We start from the raw sequence: 22,561 nt of genomic DNA, 5'->3' as shown, positions 1-22,561 counted from the left end.
CGGCCAGAGCGTCCAGTGTGCGCAGAGTGCACTCTGAATTTACGATGGGTAATGGAAACACTTCAACCACTACATTTTTATTTTTTTGCGAAAGGTGTGATGTCATTATGTCCAGCTGTTTTGATCAACACAAAATAGTGAAATGGAACCACACCTTAGCATCTATGTTGGAAAAAAATCACTGGACAGCTTAATGAAAACAGCTAGTGACACACGCATTCAATCCCCCAAAAAAAAAAACCAGAATATACAAATCAACCATTGTCAGAAAACCTAGAAATAAATTGGCCTAGCGAGACGCACAGGTAACTTTGTATTTTAACTCAGTGTCTCTTGTTGTTAATCGCTTTCGGAATTGGATTTCCACACGGTATTATTGTGTCTGGAATCTAGGTTTCTAGATCATTCCAGCCAGCCAAGGAGGAAGAAATAGTCCCAATGTTCCCAGTATACACACCAGTACAAACATCCAGAGAAATATCCTGTCAATGACCATGGCCACATACTTCCAGTCCTCCTTCACCTGGTGGAGAAGAAAAACATAGATGAGACAGTCATTTAGAATCTCCACACCGCATTACACATTTACAGGCTGTCAATTTACGCCCTTGATTGAGTTCTTGCAAATGGATGAATTTTTTAATTACAAGGGGAAGCTACCCCTTAAATATCAGTCAATCCCAGCTTGCTTATGAAATATTCAGGGCAACATTGTCAAGCCTTAATTGCTTCAAAGAGAGGTCTATAGTGGCTCGAGCTCCTGGCTGTATGCTTTGTTGAGTTTGAATGGCAGCCCTGCTTCTGCGCCACAGGGACCTACAGTGCCTTCCGAAAGTATTCACACCCCTTGACTTTTTCCACATTTTGATGTGTTACAAAGTGGGATTCGAATGTATTTAATTGTCATTTTTTGTCAACACAAAACACTCTAATGTCAAAGTGGAAGAAAAATTCGAACATTTGTAAAGAATTCATAAAAAAACTAAACACTAATATATTATATCTTGATTAGACAAGTATTCAACCCCCTGAGTCAATACATATTAGAATCACCTTTGGCAGTGATTACAGAGTATTTCTGGGTAAGTCTGTCAAATTGGTTGTTGATCATTGCTAGACAACCATTTTCAGGTCTCGTCCACTCAGGAACATTCACTGTCTTCTTGGTAAGCAACTCCAGTGTAGATTTGGCCTTATCTTTTAGGTTATTGTCCTGCTGAAAGGTAAATTCATCTCCCAGTGTCTGGTGGAAAGCAGACTGAACCAGGTTTTCCACTGGGATTTTGCCTGTGCTTAGCTCCATTCCGTTTCTTTTTTATCCTGAAAAACTGCTTTCCACCAGACACTGGGAGATGAATTTACCTTTCAGCAGGACAATAACCTAAAAGACAAGGCCAAATCTACACTGGAGTTGCTTACCAAGAATACAGTGAATGTTCCTGATTGGCCGAGTTACAGTTTTGACTTAAATCTGCTTGAAAATCTATGGCTTGACCAGAAAATGGTTGTTTAGCAATAATCAACAACCAATTTCACAGAGCTGGAAGAATTTTGAAAATAATTATGGGCAAATAGTGTACAATACAGGTGTGCAAAGCTCTTGGAGACTTACCCAGAAATACTCAAAGCTGTAATCGCTTTTCGTGGTGATGATTTCTGGGATCTTGTTTCATTTCAAATACACTTTAAAGCTGCAATATGTAACTTTTCTAGCGACCCGACCAAATTAACATAGAAATGAAAACAAGTCTAAGATGCGGTAGATCTGTTCTATGTGCTCTATTTCTATGCTTCCCGTTCTTAAGTTTAGTTTTTGCGTCTTTTACTTTCGGTTTTGTACACCAGCTTCAAACAGCTGAAAATGCAATATTTTTGTTATGGAAAATATATTTCACAGCGGTTTAGATGATACAATGATTATCTACACTATACTTGCTTGTTTTGTCACATAAACTGAAATTAGAACTATTAGCATTTTTAGCAACCAGGAAATGGCGGAGTGATTTCTACATAGTGCACCTTTAAATAGGGCTATACATTCAGCCAGAAATTCGACAATGATATACTTGACCTGTTCATCTTAATGCGGATAATCACATTTTTACCTCAGAGACTGGGCAGCTCTTCAGGGGGTGTTAATGCTTTAGCAGATTTTTCAATGGAATTTTTGTTGGGGGGTTTATGGGTTCTAAATGTCAAAGGACTAATCTTTTCATATGTATCATGCATTCAAGCTATATCTTAGGCAGGGGTTGGAACCGGTTCAGGGAACTGAACCAAAAACTGGAAAATAACTACATTTTTCAAGGAACAGAAATGGAACCTGGAACGAAAGTGATCCATACTGTTCTGGAACAGAACTGTTATTTTAAAAGCATGGGAATCGGTTAATAACGTTATTTTACGTTCCATTTTTTTGTTGTTGTCCCACAACAAAACGCAACAAAGCGCCTATGCAAAGCCCTCACTCTGTCAAACTTATTCCAGTGTCTGCCTACAAGCTGAACATCTTTGCCTGTGCGTGTGCATGTTTAGGCTACCTGCCCCTCTCCCCTCCGAAGCATAGGCTACTGTACTGACGTTACAAGCTTGATTCAGAAGATAGGGAAATATCTTTTTTATTAGCTTTTTCAATGCTAGTTAAGGATCATGAGTTATTATGTTTCATGTTGGGATTTATTAACTACAAAAAGGTAAGATGTATTTTTAATTCTGGTGCCGCTCTGCACACAGAAGCTTGTTAGCTAGCTAGCTCAAGCTTGTTCGCTAGCTAGCTCAAAGGATATTCAACGTTCCTCCATAGCAGCCGCTCCTCCTAGGTATAATTCTGTGGTCCTAATTCAGATAATGCATGTCATAACAAGATGCCCTGCACTTCAAGCCTCCTCCTCAACCCTTTCTCGCTCTCTCCCCACCTGCAAAAGTTCAGCATCTTGCGCTACAGCCTAGACTTGTTTGTCCATCACGCATGTAAACAACTAGCTTGCCTGCTCTATCCGCACTTATTGGTGAAGTAATTTAATGAGCTAAATGTAAAAAACTGTTGATTTCACAGGTTAAAAAAAAGGAACAGAAAGGAACAATATAAACCGGTACTTTTTTTTGGTTAGAACCGGTTCAGAACTTTATTTTGCTGGTCAGAACAGTGGAACAAACCCCCCAAAAATGTGGTTCTGTTCAGAACGAAACACGATATTAGGGTAACCTTGCAACAATATCTTCTTAAAGGGCAATGCTACTTCCCACATCGAGAGAACGTTAGGTCAACCATTCGTGGTTCATACGGAAATGAAAGAGCTCTGACAGAAAAGGTAATGTCAATAAACTCACCAAGAAGTCAGCGTCCTCTGCCCTGAGGTGGTCAGCGATATACTGCACGCCCTCTATGGCCCTTCTCATTGACGGAGATATTGTGGGGATCACGGTTTCCCAGGTACCTAGAGCCATGGTTGGCTTAGTGGAGGAGGCTCTACCAAGGTGGTCTAGCAGGATTTGTCTCTTTAGCCTTCCTCCACCTACAGCCCCTCGGCCCTTGCCACCAACAGCGGCCCCACACCCCTCTTTGTTAAAGCTGCGGGAGCGGCAGTGGTGCTCGGTCATCTGGGGGGGCTCCTGGTTTGGCTCCCTCTGGTGGTCAAACACGTGCTCTACACTATGGCTCCACCTGTTGGGGGCCAGTATCCGCGGCTCAACCCGGGACAGAGAGTGTAGGGGGCCCAAGGGACCCAGCGGCAGAGACGGGGGGGAGGAGGAGGAGGACGGGGTGGAGGAGTGGGTTGTGCAGGACAAGGGGGAGGCGGTGTTCCCCAGCTTGGAATGCTCTTCCAGGAGGATGGAGTACTTGCTGGAGGCGGAGCGGCAGCAGAGCTGGGGGGCCTTGGGGGGGTGCTCCTCCAAAAGCAGGCCCTGGGGTGGAGAGGGAGAGGACGAAGGAGAGAGGGTCAGGATGATGGGGCTGTCAGAGTGCGTGGCAGGGAGAGTGTGCCCCAGCTGTCCTAGCTGTCCTAGCCCCGTCTCCACCCCGGCCCAGAAAGACTGGGACTGACCGGCTGCTGTCGAGGAGCTGGTCTGGTCCATCATCTCAATCAGCTTCCGGCAGTTCTGCCTGGCAGTGGCCGGGGGCCGCTTCATGAAGAGCACGCGAGGCACCAGGTCCAGGAAGACCCGCCGCACCCAGTGGGGCATGCAGTGGGTGCGCGGTGAGCGATGGTGCACGTTGAGCACGAAGACGGTGATGATGATAGAGAGGGTGACAAAGATCATGGTGAAGAGGAGGTACTCGCCGATGAGCGGGATGACCAGTGAGGTGGACGGGATGATCTCGGTAATGAGCAAGAGGAAGACAGTGAGAGACAGCAACACAGAGATACACAGAGTGATCTTCTCGCCACACTGGGAGGGCAGATAGAACACCAAGACAGTCAGACAGGAGATTAACAAACATGGTATAATCAGGTTGATGGTGTAGAAGAGCGGCAGCCTGCGGATGATGAAGTAGTAGGTGATGTCGGGGTAGATCTCGGTGCAACACTCATACTTCTTGGTGTTGTACTTGCCCACAGCGTTGATGATCACCCACTCGCCACTCTCCCAGTAGTCCATCTGGTCCACGTCACTGGCCATGCCGATCAAGTCGATCTTGGCCCGGTCGTAGGTCCACGAGCCAAACTTCATCTTACAGTTCTGCTGGTCGAAGGGGAAGAAGGTGACGTCGATGCTGCAGGAGGACTTGTAGATGGCCGGCGGCATCCACTTGATGTGCCCGTCGTGGAACAGGTGGGCCTTGGTCAGGTGGGTCACTGCGAAGTCACCATCAGCGCTACAGAGGAAATACAGTATATTCGAGAAGTAAGTAACTCCTTAAATGCGTTATTCATGCAATATATGTAGGCCGTTTATTTTAAGGATTCAGTCTACAATTATTACAATATGGACGATTTACAGGTTTTCGAAAAGTGTGCATTTCTTAAGTCTGCATTGGTCCCTAAATTCATATTAGCACAAAATAATATTGAACAGATCCTAACCTAGTGTTATTCATGTACAATTTTACACAATACCACACTGTATTATCACTGACTGCATGTTCAATGACAACAAGGAACACACCAACAAAAAAACACAATTTTAATGAGGAACATCCCCCATCTAATTACAAATGCATGTATTCATATTTCCCCTGAGTTTGCAATATCTCCCACTGCATTTTGCATGCCTGCTGTCAACAGTGGATAACATTTTTATGTAGGGGAGAGTGGTGTAAGTTGAGCCAAAGGGGTAAGTTGAGCCACCCTTGTTTCTAGGAAACCATACACAAAATTAATAATTTGACCAAATATTTAGGAATAGGTCATCGTTTCATGGAATCTGTGAAGGAAGAAAAAGTGGTAAGCAAGTTAGGACAAAAAAACTGATTTTCACCAAGTCAAATGAATGTATTGTGTTAGAGGTTTCATGATGCTTGTATCTAAACCAAAGTACATCATTTTAAGATTGTTCTATACATCCATTTGGGTCTCTAAGCTTCAATATGACGTCCAAAACCTAGCATGAAAGTGCATCCTTGTTTGCCATGGGGTAAGTCGAGCCAATGGCCATGGAGTAAGTTGAGCCAATAGCAAGTTGAGCAAATTGAAGTGTTTCTTTCCAGGAATTATCACTGGGATATGAGGTAACAACAGGGCCTGGCCTATGTTAAAAGTGTTCAAAAAGTGTTTGTCTCAACACTAGGCCCCTAAGCCCTTTATCGAGTGGCCACTTGCTGTTGTGTTCGATAGTGATCACTCGAGTCTGCAAGTGTTTTGGCAAAAATGAGCATTGAGACGATGTGCACTTGACGTCCCAACTGCCACTTATCAATATTCCACAATTCTAAATCCATTCGCGAGGATTGTCTCCCTCGACCTGACTTGTAGGATGACTCACTTTCTATGAAACACGGGCACTGAGGACCTGGGGCAGACACACACATACTCCGATGGACATCTCTCTACTCCTACACAAAATATGTGCAAGTATATCGGTCATGAAAAGATCTTACCTCAAGGACACTACAGTGAGGGAAAAAAGTATTTGATCCCCTGCTGATTTTGTACGTTTGCCCACTGACAAAGAAATGATCAGTCTATAATTTTAATGGTAGGTTTATTTGAACAGTGAGAGACAGAATAACAACAAGAAAATCCAGAAAAACGCATGTCAAAAATTTTATAAATTGATTAGCATTTTAATGAGGGAAATAAGTAGAGAAGAAGAACTGTCAATCCCCTCTCAATCAGAAAGATTTCTGGCTCCCAGGTGTCTTTTATACAGGTAACGAGCTGAGATTAGGAGCACACTCTTAAAGGGAGTGCTCCTAATCTCAGTTTGTTACCTGTATAAAAGACACCTGTCTACAGAAGCAATCAATCAATCAGATTCCAAACTCTCCACCATGGCCAAGACCAAAGAGCTCTCCAAGGATGTCAGGGACAAGATTGTAGACCTACACAAGGCTGGAATGGGCTTCAAGACCATCGCCAAGCAGCTCGGTGAGAAGGTGACAACAGTTGGTGCGATTATTCACAAATGGAAGAAACACAAAAGAACTGTCAATCTCCCTCGGCCTGGGGCTCCATGCAAGATTTCACCTCGTGGAGTTGCAATGATCATGAGAACAGTGAGGAATCAGCCCAGAACTACACGGGAGGATCTTGTCAATGATCTCAAGGCAGCTGGGACCATAGTCACCAAGAAAACAATTGGTAACACACTACGCCGTGAAGGACTGAAATCCTGCAGCGCCCGCAAGGTCACCCTGCTCAAGAAAGCACATATACAGGACCGTCTGAAGTTTGCCAATGAACATCTGAATGATTCAGAGGAGAACTAGGTGAAAGTGTTGTGGTCAGATGAGACCAAAATCGAGCTCTTTGGCATCAACTCAACTCGCCGTGTTTGGAGGAGGAGGAATGCTGCCTAAGACCCCAAGAACACCATCCCCATCGTCAAACATGGAGGTGGAAATATTATGCTTTGGGGGTGTTTTTCTGCTAAGGGGACAGGACAACTTCACCGCATCAAAGGGACGATGGACGGGGCCATGTACCGTCAAATCTTGGGTGAGAACCTCCTTCCCTCAGCCAGGGCATTGAAAATGGGTCATGGATGGGTATTCCAGCATGACAATGACCCAAAATACACGGCCAAGGCAACAAAGGAGTGGCTCAAGAAGAAGCACATTAAGGTCCTGGAGTGGCCTAGCCAGTCTCCAGACCTTAATCCCATAGAAAATCTGTGGAGGGAGCTGAAGGTTCGAGTTGCCAAACGTCAGCCTTGAAACCTTAATGACTTGGAGAAGATCTGCAAAGAGGAATGGAACAAAATCCCTCCTGAGATGTGTGCAAACCTGGTGGCCAACTACAAGAAACGTCTGACCTCTGTGATTGCCAACAAGGGTTTTGCCACCAAGTACTAAGTCATGTTTTGCAGAGGGGTCAAATACTTATTTCCCTCATTAAAATGCAAATCAATTTATAACATTTTTTACATGCGTTTTTCTGGATTTTGTTGTTGTTATTCTGTCTCTCACTGTTCAAATAAACCTACTATTAAAATTATAGACTGATCATGTCTTTGTCAGTGGGCAAACGTACAAAATCAGCAGAGGATCAAATACTTTTTTCCCTCACTGTACATACTTTTTGAAGAAATTAGAGACTTGTTCGGTGGACTCGAATGACTTGTGTACTATGGATGTCTCTAGCCTTTATACAAATATTCCTCATCAAGAGGGTTTAGATGCGATGAAACATAATTTGAATCAAAGAACAGAACTGGATCCCCCCACTGACTTATTGTTGAGCTTGACTAAGGAAATATTGACTAAGAATTATTTTAAGTTTGAAAACTGTTATTATCATCAGTTTCAAGGAAGTTGTGCTCAATTATGCAAATGTTTTATGGGGACATTTTTGTTGGACTTTGTATACGATAATAATCCCTATTCTAAGTTTATCAAAGTGTCTATGAGATATATTGAAGACATTTTTATCATTTGGTCAGGTGATTATCTTGAATTGCAGGAATTCTTTACATACAAGAATTCCAGGATGCCGTCCATTAAATTTACATTAGTATCCGTTAAAGAATGTGTCCTTTTTGGATGTTTTGGTTAAGAAAGATGGCAATGGCTTGCACACTGAGGTGTATAGAAAAGAAACGGATAGAAATACCTTTCTTCATTTCAGCAGTTATCATACACCTTCATTAAAAATAGTTTAACATATAGCCAACTCCTTCGTATTAGGCGCATTTGTGACTCTGATTTATCATTTGATGTACATGCCAAAGATTTATGTGAACGATTCAAAACACAAAATAATAATTATTGGACAATTGCCTTAAGAGAGTAAGACAAACTGAGCGGAATGCATTATTGCAACCACGTCAAAGGAATCCCTCTCCTCCCTCTGCAACTTCGGTGTCCACTTACAGTCCTATTTCAAGGTCGATCAAGGAAGTGGTTAATAGACATTGGCACATATTACACAGTGACCCCAGCTTTGGTAAAGCATTTGAATCCCCCCTGAGGTTTTGGTATAAGAGACCCTCAGATTTATGTGATTGTTTAATAAGGTCAGATTTGCCTAAGATGGCAATTTCCCTTGTCACAACTGTGTCCACTGTTATGCCATGATCAGAGGGAACTCTCTTATCCATCCCCGTTCGGGTGAGAGGATAAAGGTTCTAGGTAGAATAACATGTAACACGAAATATGTTGTATATCTCCTTAAGTGTTCCTGTAACTTTTATTATGTGGGTAAGACCAACTTAAGACAAGGATATGTGAGCACAAGAGCTCCATTCTCAACCAATATGAAAAATCACCTGTTGCCAGGCATTTCAATAGCCATAATCATAAACTAAGTGCTTTACATTATATGGTTATTGAATTAGTGAAGGCGCCACGTAGGGAAGGAGATAAGGACAGTGGCGACCCATCATTCAGGACCCGTCATTGTTTTGAGCCCCACCTTTTTAGCTAAATAAATTAATTGGGTTGCCTGTTTTGCATGTTATTTTGGCATTAATACGTGTCACATATCAGTTTGCAAACACTGTAAAAAACATAATAATAATATCATTGAGTTAATAAAGCTGCATGCAAACTTGGTCTCTTTTTTGCTTTCTTGAGTAAGGCAGCTCCAAAATGCAGGTGTTTTCTGTGGTGGTGGGTCAGCCAGCGTAGGGGTTGTTAATGTTCACTAGTTGCGCCGTGATTGGCTCACTGTTCTGTCACTCATGGTGATACTATGTCACCGCGAAATATAAGGGTAAAGCTCGAAAATTCAAGCCCCTTGGGTGCTGCCATAGAGTTACATTAGAAGTGCCCATCCAAGAATGCTCAAGATCATTGGCCACAGATAAAATGATGTCAAATCACGTTAGCTTTGATTGGACTGATCATGTCAACATCATACTTTCAAAATCTTAGCTAGCAGTCAACATCATGAATCAAGTCAACAATCTACTGGCAAATCCTTTTAAATCCTTGTCAAATGAAGATAAATAATGAAGCAAAATTATAGATAAAACGTATCGGTGCTCATCGGCCATTGGATCATAAACATTACACAACAAGTCGCAAATTCAACAATGAGTGGATTGGAAGGAATCAGTGGCTAACTGCAAGCATTGCAAAGTAGTCACTAGCCTGCTATTCAGTGGAGTGGGTGTGTGGTCCCAAGTCTGGGTTTAAGGGTCTCTTTTCCAAGCTTAAAAGGATAAACATTCAAGTTTGGCCATGCTGTCAATCCAGCATGACTTCTGCCGAGCTCAAAACAACTGAAAACTCGGAACTGGGAAATCTGACTTAAGTGAGCTCAAGACAACTGGGAACTTGGGAAAAAACTAGCTTTGAACGGTCATCCAACTCGGAATTGTAAGTCGGGAACTCTGGCCTCTTTCTAGAAATCCGACCTGAAGATCACTGACGTCATCATGATTCAACCTTGTTTTTTTCAGAGTTCCCAGTTGTCTTGAAAGCATAAATCCAGAGAATGCCAGACTTTGATGACAAAGCCGCCTTCCTGTTCAAGTGAGCACAGCACAACAAGGTGAGTCCAAAAATGTATTGTATGCTGCTGCATAAATTATGTAATATGCCAGGGAGATATGTATACTGTAGGTAAGAAAGTAATACTAAGTGTATGTTGTGTAGTAAGCTGTTAGTAGCCCATGTGCCTCACCCTAATAATGTGGTCCCTTTTCCCCTCTTAATTTCACCTACTGTTCTGACTTGGTGGTGCACATGTAGCCTATAGCCTGTTTTAGAGAAATGTAATCATTGAATATTGTAAGAGCTTTCATTGTCTGCTTTTATGCCCCCTTTATTTATCCTACGGTTCTGACTTGGTGTACAGGGAGAATACTGTAAGAACGGCCTATGTTCTGAATTCTGTCACTGTACATTTCAAAAGTGCTGAACAAATAGTTATATTGACTACGTCCATTTTAGCTCGCTCATTAATGTCTTAATCGAAGTTACCGACTGCATCTTATCTGCTCATCGTCCCCTTATGCCATAGTTTGTACATCTCAATTGTCAATAGAAACCACCTTTTTTAAGCAAGTCAGGCATATCAGCTATGTTTTTTTAAAAGGCAGTAAATGAGGCTGAATGAACTGTTTTGCTGCCAGACAAGGCTCCGCTGATAGCCAGGTGTAGTAGTGGTAAGGTGTTGGGACTGCTGTTGGGACTCTGCTGTTGGGACAGATTTATGTCGGCCCTAACAGTTTGTGGGCACCGTTTGTCACAGTTATAGTGCAATTAATGCATTGTTTATTGTTGTGTTTTGTTGTGTAGTGGCTTTGCTGGCATGCATATATATATATATATATATATATATATATATATATATATATATATATATATATATATTTTTTTTATGTGTTTACCCCACCAAGATTTACATGCTAAAATAGCCACTGGATAGGGGTAAATTACTTCTCCAAAGAGAGACATATTGGACAGACCGCTTGGGCACTCTTGCCCCAGCAGGCCTTAATGAGGAATGTTATTTTTCTTGTTTTTTTTGTAGTATGTTTTTTGTACAGGTTATAAATAGGGCAAACATTTAGGTAATAACATCATATTGTATTGTGTGACTATATATATTTATTTTAATTTTGATGTTTGCCCCACAGCTCCCTCTGCTGGGATCTCTTTATTGGGCCAATACAGGCTGTGACATTGATTGCCATTGCCTTGCATGGTGAAGAAGGGCTCCTAGCCGAAATGTTAGTGCGGCAATAAAATATGTCAATTTTAGCCTGCCTGCTGCTAGCTAGCTTCACTGACAAACACAGGGATGGAGTTTTAGCTAGCACTACCTAAGGATGTTGGGCTCTGCACTGATAAACAGCGTGTAGCTTGTCACTTATTTACGATAGTTTGACAGCTTGCTGATGAAGTTGTAGAAATGTTCCCAGCACAGTCAGTCCATACTTCAGCATGTCTCCAAAGCACCAATTGCTATGTTGTAACATTGGGTCAGCTAAACGCACAGCGCATCAGCAGACTCTATGCTGTACTGACTCGGGGCAGAACAGGCTGTTTGCTGCTTCATTAAAACCCATGATAAAATAATGTTGCTAGCTTGCTTATGGAAGGAGCATTGCATTTAGTGTTTCCCTAGTTGGTTAGCTTTCATTACGTATGAAGTGACTGGCTCAGGCTTAGCTAGCAAGTTAATAATGGACAAGTTTTCGTGTACATGATCAAACTTCAGAAATACACTAAACTCCTTAGCTAGATGTAAAATCACGCGACTTTCTTGAAATTAAACTTCAAAATTAATGACAGATTTCTTGATTTATCTGACTATTTTTTAGGGTGACATAGTAGTGACAGTTGCTAGGTAACATGCTAAGATTCATGGGAAGAAGTTGCTAACAAGGGTGCCGAGTCGGCATGAGACCCACTCGATAAAGAGGCTTCCGAAGGGCGTAGTGGAGTCCTTGATGACTCAACAACTAGCGTTTGAGATTGACTCAAATGACTCGTGAAAGTGCATATCGAGTGATCGAGTGCTTGAAGTTCTCAAAGTGTTTGGTTTAAGATTCAGCCATGGTTGTAAAAAGGTAGTGGTAATTTTTCATTCAGTACAGAAATTTGTAGGCGGCTGAACTTACCCTGTACCGTAGCTCAACTTACCACATACCCCGGGGTAAGTTGTGCCAATAGACCACTTTTTTGGGACAAGCTATGTTTTCAAAACTGTAATGTTTACATGAATTCTGATTATTTCCAGGGATACACAACATCCTGAAATACAGGTATATATACAGTGCATTTGGAAAGTATTCAGACACTTTGACTTTTTCCACATTTTGTTACATTACAGCTTTATTCTAAAATGGATTAAATAAAAATAATTCCTCATCAATCTACACACAATACCCCATAATGACAAAGTGAAAACAGGTTTCTAGACATTTTTGCCAATTTGATAAAAATGAAAAACAGAAATACCTTATTTACATAAGTATTCAGACCCTTTGCTATGAGACTCGAAATTGAGCTCAAGTGCATCCTGTTTCCATTGATCATCCTTGAGATGTTTCTACAACTTGATTGGAGGCCACCTATGGTAAATTCAGTTGATTGGACATGATTTGGAAAGGCACACACCTGTCTATATAAGGTCCCACAGTTGACAGTGCATGTCAGAACAAAAACCAAGCCATGAGGTCGAAGGAAAGTAGAGCTCCGAGACAGGATTGTGTCGAGGCACAGATCTGGGGAAGGGTACCAAAATATTTCTGCAGCATTGAAGGTCTCCAAGAATCATTCTTAAATGGAAGAAGTTTGGAACCACCAAGACTATTCCTAGAGCTGGCCTGCCAGCCAAACAGAGCAATCGGGGGAGAAGGGCCTTGGTCAGGGAGGTGACCAAGAACCCGATGGTCACTCTGACAGAGTTCCTCTGTGGAGATGGGAGAACCTTTCAGAAGGACAACCATCTCTGCAGCACTCCACCAATCAGACCTTTATGGTAGAGTGGCCAGACGGAAGCCACTCCTCAGTAAAAGGCACATGACAGCCCACTTGGAGTTTGCCAAAAGGCACCTAAAGGACTCTCAGACCATCTGAAACGAAATTCTCTGGTCTGATGAAACCAAGATTGAACTCTTTGGCCTGAATGCCAAGCGTCACGTCTGGAGGAAACTTGGCACCATCCCTACAGTGAAGCATGGTGTTGGCAGCATCATGCTGTGGGGATGTTTTTCAGCGGCAGGGACTGGGAGACTATTCAGGATCGGGGGAAAGATGAACGGAGCAAAGTACAGAGAGATCCTTGATGAAAACCTGCTCCAGAGTACTCAGGACCTCAGACTGGAGCGAAGGTTCACCTTCCAACAGGACAACGACCCTAAGCACACAGCCAAGACAATGCAGGAGTGGCTTCGGGACAAGTCTCTGAATGTCCTTAAGTGGCCCAGCCAGAGGCTGGACTTGAACCCAATCTAACATATCTGGAGAGACCTGAAAATAGCTGTGCAGCAACACTCCCCATCCAACTTGACAAAGCTTGAGAGGATCTGCAGAGAAGAATGGGAGAAACTCCCCAAATACAGTTATGCCAAGCGTGTAGCGTCATACCCAAGAAGACTCGTGGCTGTAATCGCTACCAAAGGTGCTTCAACAAAGTACTGAGTAAAGGGTCTGAATACTTATGTAAATGTCATTTGTTTGTTTTTTATAAAGTTGCAAAAATGTCTATGGGATATTGTGTGTAAATTGATGAGAGAAAAAAAACAATTTAATCAATTTTAGAATAAGGCTGTAGCGTAACAACATGTGGAAAAAGTTGAGGGGTCTGAATACTTTCCGAATGCACTGTGTGTATGTATAATTCCCTTGGTGGAGTGATGCTGAATGCAAAAAAATCGCTCATCTTACCCCACTCTCCCCTACTTCTAATAATTGACTGAGCTTTAAACTCATGCTTCCATGTTTGCTTAGGTTATTTCAACATCAGACCTCACATTACTTTGTTGATTTCATGAAACGTTTGGATGCAATGGATTGCAAAAGGTAATGATGCTTTTTTGTGATACCCAATCATTCACAAGTATCTGTGTTTTACCTAGCCACCAGCCCAGTTTCGGGAAACCCAACTGCAGGTTAGCGATCCAATCCACCTATCCTAATCAGTTTACTGTCCTTTTAGAGAATAAAAATGTGCCCACCTGTAGGTATCACTCAAAGTGATGCATGTCTGTGTCCTCCCAAAGCGCATCCGACCACATCCCGTCCCCTAATTCCCCGCCTAATGTATTGCATTGCGCAATGTAATAAAGTAATGCATTTTGTTTATGACCCATTTTGATTGAGCATCTATCACATCTATCTTAGCCAAATGAAGTTATTACATTGGCCATAGGACGAAAGATTTGGCTCTTGCTTGCACATATTTCCTGCCGTTCTTAAAGTCACCTTATTTGTCGTGCAGGGGTTTCCCCAACCATAACCCTTACCGGAAAAAAAGGCTTCTGGCAAGTCTTTGGCAAGCTCATATTTTCACATGAAAATTAGTTTCGTGCCAAACTGTTGCGGGAAATTTTGTGGCGACTTGTTAACTTCTGGAAAAAACGTATGGGAAGCTTGTGGCGAACATCCTTTGCTGCAAATTTCAATATATATAATATTCAAATTAGATCCGGTTTTTCGATTCTTTGTTAACAACATTGACATTTCTTACATAAACCAAATCACATATAACTTTAAATTAAATTGCTACTCACAGAGAACTAAACTAAACATACTAAATGTACTAAATATACTAAACAACATGTATTCAATGTCTTACCAGATAAAAATAAATCCAATAAAATGTTCTTATCTATCTCACAATGAAAACATTATGCAGAGTGAGTGCTCCAATATTAACCTTGAAATCATCAGCATGCTAATGAAGAAAACAGCGAAGACTGAAGATTTCCCAAATAAATTGTTTATTTAATATTTTTACAGTGGCTTGTGAAAGTATTCACCCCCCTTGGCATTTTTCCTATTTTGTTGCCTTACAACCTGGAATTAAAATTGATTTTTGGGGGGGTTGTATAATTTGATTTACACAACATGCCTACGACTTTTGAAGATGCAAAATATATTTATTTTGTGAAGCAAACAAGAAATAAGACAAAAAACTGAAAACTTGAGCATGCATAACTATTCACCCCCCTAAAGTCAATACTGTGTAGAGCCACCTTTTGCAGCAATTACAGCTGCAAGTCTCTTGGGGTATGTCTCCATAAGCTTGGCACATCTAGCCACTGGGATTTTTGCCCATTCTTCAAGGCAAAACTGCTCCAGCTCCCCCACACCCCCATAACAAAAAAAAGGGTGGTTGTCCCACTGGCTATCCTAAGTTGAATGCACCAATTTGTAAGTCGCTCTGGATAAGAGTGTCTGCTAAATTACTTAAATGTAAATGTAAATGTACAGCAATCTATAAGTCATACCACAGATTCTTAATTGGATTGAGGTCTGAGCTTTGACTAAGCCATTCCAATACATTTAAATGTTTCCCCTTAAACCACTCGAGTGTTGCTTTAGCAGTATGCTAAAAATCTATGGAAGACTGAAACAGGTTTCCCTTAAGAATTTCCCTGTATATAGCGCCATCCATCATTCCTTCAATTCTGACCAGTTTCCCAGTCCCTGCCGATGAAAAACATCCCCACAGCATGATGCTGCCACCACCATGCTTCACTGTGGGGATGGTGTTCTCGGGGTGATGAGAGGTGTTGGGTTTGTGCCAGACATAGCGTTTTCCTTGATGGCCAAAAAGCTCAATTTTAGTCTCATCTGACCAGAGTACCTTCTTCCATATGTTTGAGGAGTCTCCCACATGCCTTTTGGCAAACACCAAACTTCTTCGCTTATTTTTTTCTTTAAGCAATGGCTTTTTTCTGGCCAATCTTTTGTAAAGCCCAGCTCTGTGGTCCTATGGACAGATACTCCAATCTCCGCTGTGGAGCTTTGCAGCTCCTTCAGGGTTATCTTTGGTCTCTTTGTTTCCTCTCTGATTAATGCACTCCTTGCCTGGTCCGTGAGTTTTGGTGGGCAGCCCTCTCTTGGCAGGTTTGTTGTGGTGCCATATTCTTTCAATTTTTTAATAATGGATTTAATGGTGCTCTGTGGGATGTTCAAAGTTTCTGATATTTTTTTATAACCAATCCTGAGCAGTACTTCTCCACAACTTTGTCCCTGACCTGTTTGGAGAGCTCCTTGGTCTTCATGGTGCCGCTTGCTTGCATGTGGGAGAAGTCGGAGCTCAGGGATGATAGATGAGTTTCCCACTAGTAATTACAAGGTTGGAGGGGCGTTCAAGTGGATTTTTCCCAGTCATATGTGGGAAATACCACCTTCCACTTGGTTAGGAACACAAGGTTAGGCCTACTAAATCTGTCTTTAAATGTGTGGTCAACTGTTCCTAGAGACCCATAGTATACAGTGGGGAAAAAAGTATTTAGTCAGCCACCAATTGTGCAAGTTCTCCCACTTAAAAAGATGAGAGAGGCCTGTAATTTTCATCATAGGTACACGTCAACTATGACAGACAAAATGAGAAGAAAAAAAATCCAGAAAATCACATTGTAGGATTTAAATGAATTTATTTGCAAATTATGGTGGAAAATAAGTATTTGGTCAATAACAAAAGTTTCTCAATACTTTGTTATATACCCTTTGATGGCAATGACACAGGTCAAACGTTTTCTGTAAGTCTTCACAAGGTTTTCACACACTGTTGCAGGTATTTTGGCCCATTCCTTCATGCAGATCTCCTCTAGAGCAGTGATGTTTTGGGGCTGTCGCTGGGCAACACGGACTTTCAACTCCCTCCAAAGATTTTCTATGGGGTTGAGATCTGGAGACTGGCTAGGCCACTCCAGGACCTTGAAATGCTTCTTACGAAGCCACTCCTTCGTTGCCCGGGCGGTGTGTTTGGGATCATTGTCATGCTGAAAGACCCAGCCACGTTTCATCTTCAATGCCCTTGCTGATGGAAGGAGGTTTTCACTCAAAATCTCACGATACATGGCCCCATTCATTCTTTCCTTTACATGGATCAGTCGTCCTGGTCCCTTTGCAGAAAAACAGCCCCAAAGTATGATGTTTCCACCCCCAAGCTTCACAGTAGGTATGGTGTTAAATTGGATGCAACTCAGCATTCTTTGTCCTCCAAACACGACGAGTTGAGTTTTTACCAAAAAGTTCTATTTTGGTTTCATCTGACCATATGACATTCTCCCAATCCTCTTCTGGATCATCCAAATGCACTCTAGCAAACTTCAGACGGGCCTGGACATGTACTGGCTTAAGCAGGGGGACACATCTGGCACTGCAGGATTTGAGTCCCTGGCGGCGTAGTGTGTTACTGATGGTAGGCTTTGTTACTTTGGTCCCAGCTCTATGCAGGTCATTCATTAGGTCCCCCCGTGTGGTTCTGGGATTTTTGCTCACCGTTCTTGTGATCATTTTGACCCCACGGGGTGAGATCTTGCGTGGAGCCCCAGATCGAGGGAGATTATCAGTGGTCTTGTATGTCTTCCATTTCCTAATAATTGCTCCCACAGTTGATTTCTTCAAACCAAGCTGCTTACCTATTGCAGATTCAGTCTTCCCAGCCTGGTGCAGGTCTACAATTTTGTTTCTGGTGTCCTTTGACAGCTCTTTGGTCTTGGCCATAGTGGAGTTTGGAGTGTGACTGTTTGAGGTTGTGGACAGGTGTCTTTTATACTGATAACAAGTTCAAACAGGTGCCATTAATACAGGTAATGAGTGGAGGACAGATGAGCCTCTTAAAGAAGAAGTTACAGGTCTGTGAGAGCCAGAAATCTTGCTTGTTTGTAGGTGACCAAATACTTATTTTCCACCATAATTTGCAAATAAATTCATTAAAAATCCTACAATGTGATTTTCTGGATTTCTTTTTCTCATTTTGTCTGTCATAGTTGACGTGTACCTATGATGAAAATTACAGGCCTCTCTCGTCTTTTTAAGTGGGAGAACTTGCACAATTGGTGGCTGACTAAATACTTTTTTTCCCCACTGTATCTAATGTTAGATCGCTTGGTTTCCATTTCCAACTGAACATTTTTCTCCCCCTGACTGGTCATCAACGGTTACTGGTCTTTGACTGGTTCTTTATTCATTGTTGCATGTTTCATCACAATATTGTTTTGAACTGTTTGTTTTGGAGTGATGCCCAACTGAGCATTCTACCCAATGCATCGTCAATGAGCGCTGATGAAGATTTCATCAGAAGTGCATTACAGTGGCTTTGAAATACAATGAGATTGAAAAGGAGGCAAATAATTAGTAGGAAAACCTTTGTTCATTTTGATGTCACCAGATTGACTTTAGATGCAGTATAACGTTAGCTAGCTAGCTAAGATTGAGGGAAGGTCACCGGATTTAGCTAGCTAACGTTAGCATTGCTAGCTATTCTTGACAAACTTTGCTAGCTAATGACAACATTGCCATCTGTCTAAAGTTGTTTCCTACTAAATTTGACTACTTTAGCAATGTCATCGAATTTCCTGGCATTATAGTGTAATTTAGACTAAACAGTAGTTAGCTTCCTTCCAGAATGACTGGGCTTATCACCACTTTAGGGCACCACTATGGCGCCGCCGATAGAGGGCAGCTTGAGAACGTTCATAACCATGGCATGACGTGACCGAGTGACGGAGGTGCAACCTATGAATAACTCAGTATTTGGAACTCATGTGTTCACCAGAAACAACTTCTGGTAAACTGTTTGCCACTAGTGGCAATACATTTTGTTGCCAGAGGTTTGCAACAGATTAAAATAGAATCTCTAGAGAATTGTTTTCCAGAATAAACCTCTGGCGAACTGTTTGCCACTAGCAGCAAAAAAATTATTGTTGCCAAATGTTTGCCGCAAATTCACCACTAGTGGCAAACATTTGCAAACTTCTGGCAACATTTTGTGGCACACTATTTAGTTTGCAGCTAATTTGCCACAAATTTGCGGATAATTTGCAGCAACAAATTCATTTTTGTAAGGGAACCTGTACACGTCAAAACCGTTACACATCTACTTAAGATGAAAAACATGAGCCTGGTTCTGGTTTTCCTTCTTCGTTTAGTCCACTTACAGTAACAGAGCTTGATGAGTGAACGATGTGAAGGGGAGATTGCTGAGAATTGTGGGGGATCGTCTGTCTACTCTGGAGAACACTTGAGGGGGCAAAAGCAAGCGGCTATGGGCATAACTGCTAAATCCACCCCATATGTTCAATATTGGAATGACCCCTGAGATGGGGAAGTTGACTCATGCAGGTTCCAATGGGGATTCCCTAGAGTGGAACTGAGGGGGTGACTGAACGAAGAAGGAGAATTGGAATTGCAATTCAGAATTCAGAATGTGCATCAATATTCAAATCTTTCATAATGAGTTGCTGTCCAGCTGTCAAACTATTTCACTGTTAGTTTCCATACACCTGACAGCTTGATTGAAGTAAAGGGTTGCCTAAAAACAAGTCCTTACTTGTTATAAAGTACAATGTCAGGCCTCCAGATGATTTCTGAGGGGATGCGGATGGAGGTGACGTTCTCGTAGTCCTCTGGGTTCCAGCGGAGCTTGTAATCATTCCACTCCTGTTGGGAATAAAGCTGTAGTGTTCTATTAATACTGGCATACTTTACATTAGAAATTACAAATGTCGAAGGTAAATGTACAATAATAGCATACAAATTATATTATAGTGTTCTATTTAATTCTATGGACCAGTTAATCTGTATTTGATTCAAACGTACTTGTTTCACCCAGACGTTGGTCGTCATCATCTGGTTCTTTTCGTCCTATTCACACACAGAGAGAAATGGAGTTCAAGGTTAAGAGAGGGGTCAGGACTATAAAATAAAGTTTCCCCCCTCAAAAAAATGAATGCCTATTCTATAGAGTCAGAGGTCACAAATATTCTGGGAGATTGTGCTGTTTTGCCTCAAAATAGTATGTTAATGGTAACTCTGGGTGTCTCAAAATCCTTATCAAGATGTTCAAAATATATTGGAGTTGGAGACTGCTGGTTTACAGTTTACATAGAGGTGAAATATTTATAATAATACAGATAGCCCTGTAAAGCGTTTAGGACAATGCCCACAAACAATATGCTACCCACAAGTGATAACTTCATCGAAGTCCATGCATGTTGCTCTTGTTGAATTTCTAATGAGCACCTTTTTGGTCCCTAAACGGCCATGTATTATTTGTCCCAAGAAAGCCATATGCTTTATAAAAATGCTGGAATTCAATACAATGTAACATGCCTGTTGAAAAAAACAACAGGTTGTGTTCTTTGCTCATGAGGCCCCCAGTCTCCAGAGCTGAGCTGTCACTCCTTCTCACCGGTTTCTTTTTCCCTATCCACCATTCCCATAAACCACCCTGCTGCCTGAGAGGACTGAGACAGGACTGTGAGGACACCCTGGGAGCAGTATGCAGCTAACTCTAGCCAGAGTTTATTCTTTTAGAGACAGCAAAGCAGGCGAGTGGAGAGAGTAAGCCTTTTAATTGTGTGTCAACATTGTGAGGACCGTCCTCGAGAGTATACATGGTACAAAAGTGTAATCTAAAGCGTTGAATTAATGAGTAAAAGGCTGTGAACACCAATTATATTTTTTACCTTTTAGAATCCAACTTGGCATATAAGGTTTATTACAGTCTCTGGGACAAGCACTTAAAATTTGTTGAAATTAAACGGTCCTGGCTTACAGTAGGTCTTGCCCCTGAGACATGGCTATAGACTCCTATGGTGCCACACAAGGGACTTCAACGATGTCTCAGCTAGGTCTAGCCTGGGTCCTATCAATAGGACTCAAATCAGATAAAGTTCTGTAAAAAAATGATCTTGTACTACATTTTGGCCAAACACAGTGGGGTGAATCCTAACTTCCACCTACATTTCTAGTCTATTGACATCAATGCAAGTGAAAATTTGACTGAAGTTGAAGATTTCACCCCAGTGCGTCTATCAACCATAAAAATTGCTTTGCTAACCACGTCGATGAGCTGGGCGATGGAGAGGCCAAAGTGGACCAGCACCACGTCGGAGGTGTTGGCCACAGGCCGGGACAGCTTGTTGTAGTGGGCAAACAGGTTATTGAGGAGCCTCTCCTCAGCGGCATGGGCAGCATGGAAATCATGGACCTGGGGTCCACCCAGAGGACACACTGGGAGGAGGGAGAAAGAAAATAGTCAGGGGTGCGTCCCAATAATATATGATTTTTCCAACATTTGTAGCATGATGTACAGCAGCACCCATAATGCTCTGTAACTATATCCAGTTAATCTTACTGAAGATGTTCCTAAAGCTAACACTATGGTGTCCCGTCTCCTTATTAATACAGGATTGGTGGAGGCATGGGCTAGTGGGAGCTTCCACCATATTTCTTATACCAGTATTTGTCTGTTATATCAGTGAAGGGAAGTGAACAACTGCACACTTTGGGAGGAAGGGGAGATAATTGGTCTCGGAGAACAAGCTACTGAGCATTTTGGTACAGTATCAAATTAAATAGTGTTTGGAAAATCGATCTCAGGCCAGGGCTACACCACCATCCTGCTTACCTGGGCCACATACAGTGTACAATTGAATGTTTAGGCTGACCCTCTGTGAACGTCTTATTAGTTTATCATTAACTCATGAACCTACTGTCGTCAGTATTCTATTGGTATTTTTTGTTTCAGGATATTTAATATTATGTAATGAAAAACATATTTCCATGTGCAATCAGGAAGTAAAGCAGTGTCTTTCATACCAGTCAGACAACAATCATCTATTTCACTCCTGCTGCTTATCTCTACCAACTATTTGCTTAGACTCATTTGACGTTACAATCATTAACTCCTTCTGGAGTGCTCATTCACAAGGTTATTCAAATGTTTTAATTATTGGATTATTTTAACCTTTATACATACTTTTGCATTGGACCTCTAACTCCCCTACATTTAAACTGAGTGGGAAACCATCATAACCAGGTGGTGTCATCTAAAAATAGAGCTCTATTAGAGGTTGAAATTGAGAGGTCACACATATGCAACATTGAGTACGAACTGTACACCCCCCCAACAAAAGCACATTTCTTATAATTAGTTTCTCTCAAGCAAACAGCCATCGTAGAAACGTCTCTTTGCATTTGGATAGGAGGTGTAATCTGAAAGAGGGTGACCTCTGCTGAGCTTTGGCATATGGTAACATAAAACAGTATCAGATTGAGAAAGAGAGGGAAACAAAAGAGGATGAAAAAGAGGAAGGAAGGTTGAAGCCCAGTCGGAGGACGTGCCAATGGTACAATCAGACGAGAAGCCTCTCATCCGTCTCTTTCTCTCTCTCTCTCTTTTCTTTCTCTCTTCCTCTCTCTCATCTCCCATTCGGCTCAGATGAGTGAACTCAATTACAATTCCTCCTTTTTAGAATTGTCTCACTTAGCAGGGAGGATGACCTAACGATGTCTGAGTACAATTAGGAGGGGAGCGAG

The 22,561-nt window shown here is 41.9% G+C and overlaps 1 protein-coding gene across 1 annotated transcript; it reads right to left on the bottom strand.

The window, feature by feature from the left end:
* Positions 1–397: 397 nt before the first annotated feature.
* Positions 398–21,206, bottom strand: LOC121545974 (neuronal acetylcholine receptor subunit alpha-2-like). Its single transcript, XM_041856931.2, has 5 exons — positions 21,081–21,206; positions 19,838–19,882; positions 19,569–19,678; positions 3,331–4,819; positions 398–523 (listed from the first exon to the last, which is right to left on the bottom strand). The coding sequence occupies exons 2-5, from the start codon at positions 19,865–19,867 to the stop codon at positions 398–400; spliced, it is 1,755 nt and encodes a 584-aa protein (XP_041712865.2). The 5' UTR covers positions 19,868–19,882; positions 21,081–21,206.
* Between the last annotated feature and the right edge of the window lie 1,355 nt (positions 21,207–22,561).

Source organism: Coregonus clupeaformis, chromosome 30, assembly GCF_020615455.1.
Source record: "Coregonus clupeaformis isolate EN_2021a chromosome 30, ASM2061545v1, whole genome shotgun sequence".
Lineage (NCBI taxonomy): Eukaryota > Metazoa > Chordata > Actinopteri > Salmoniformes > Salmonidae > Coregonus > Coregonus clupeaformis.
The sequence above is the reverse complement of the archived record's forward strand: the minus strand, read 5'-3'. Positions and strand labels throughout refer to the sequence as shown.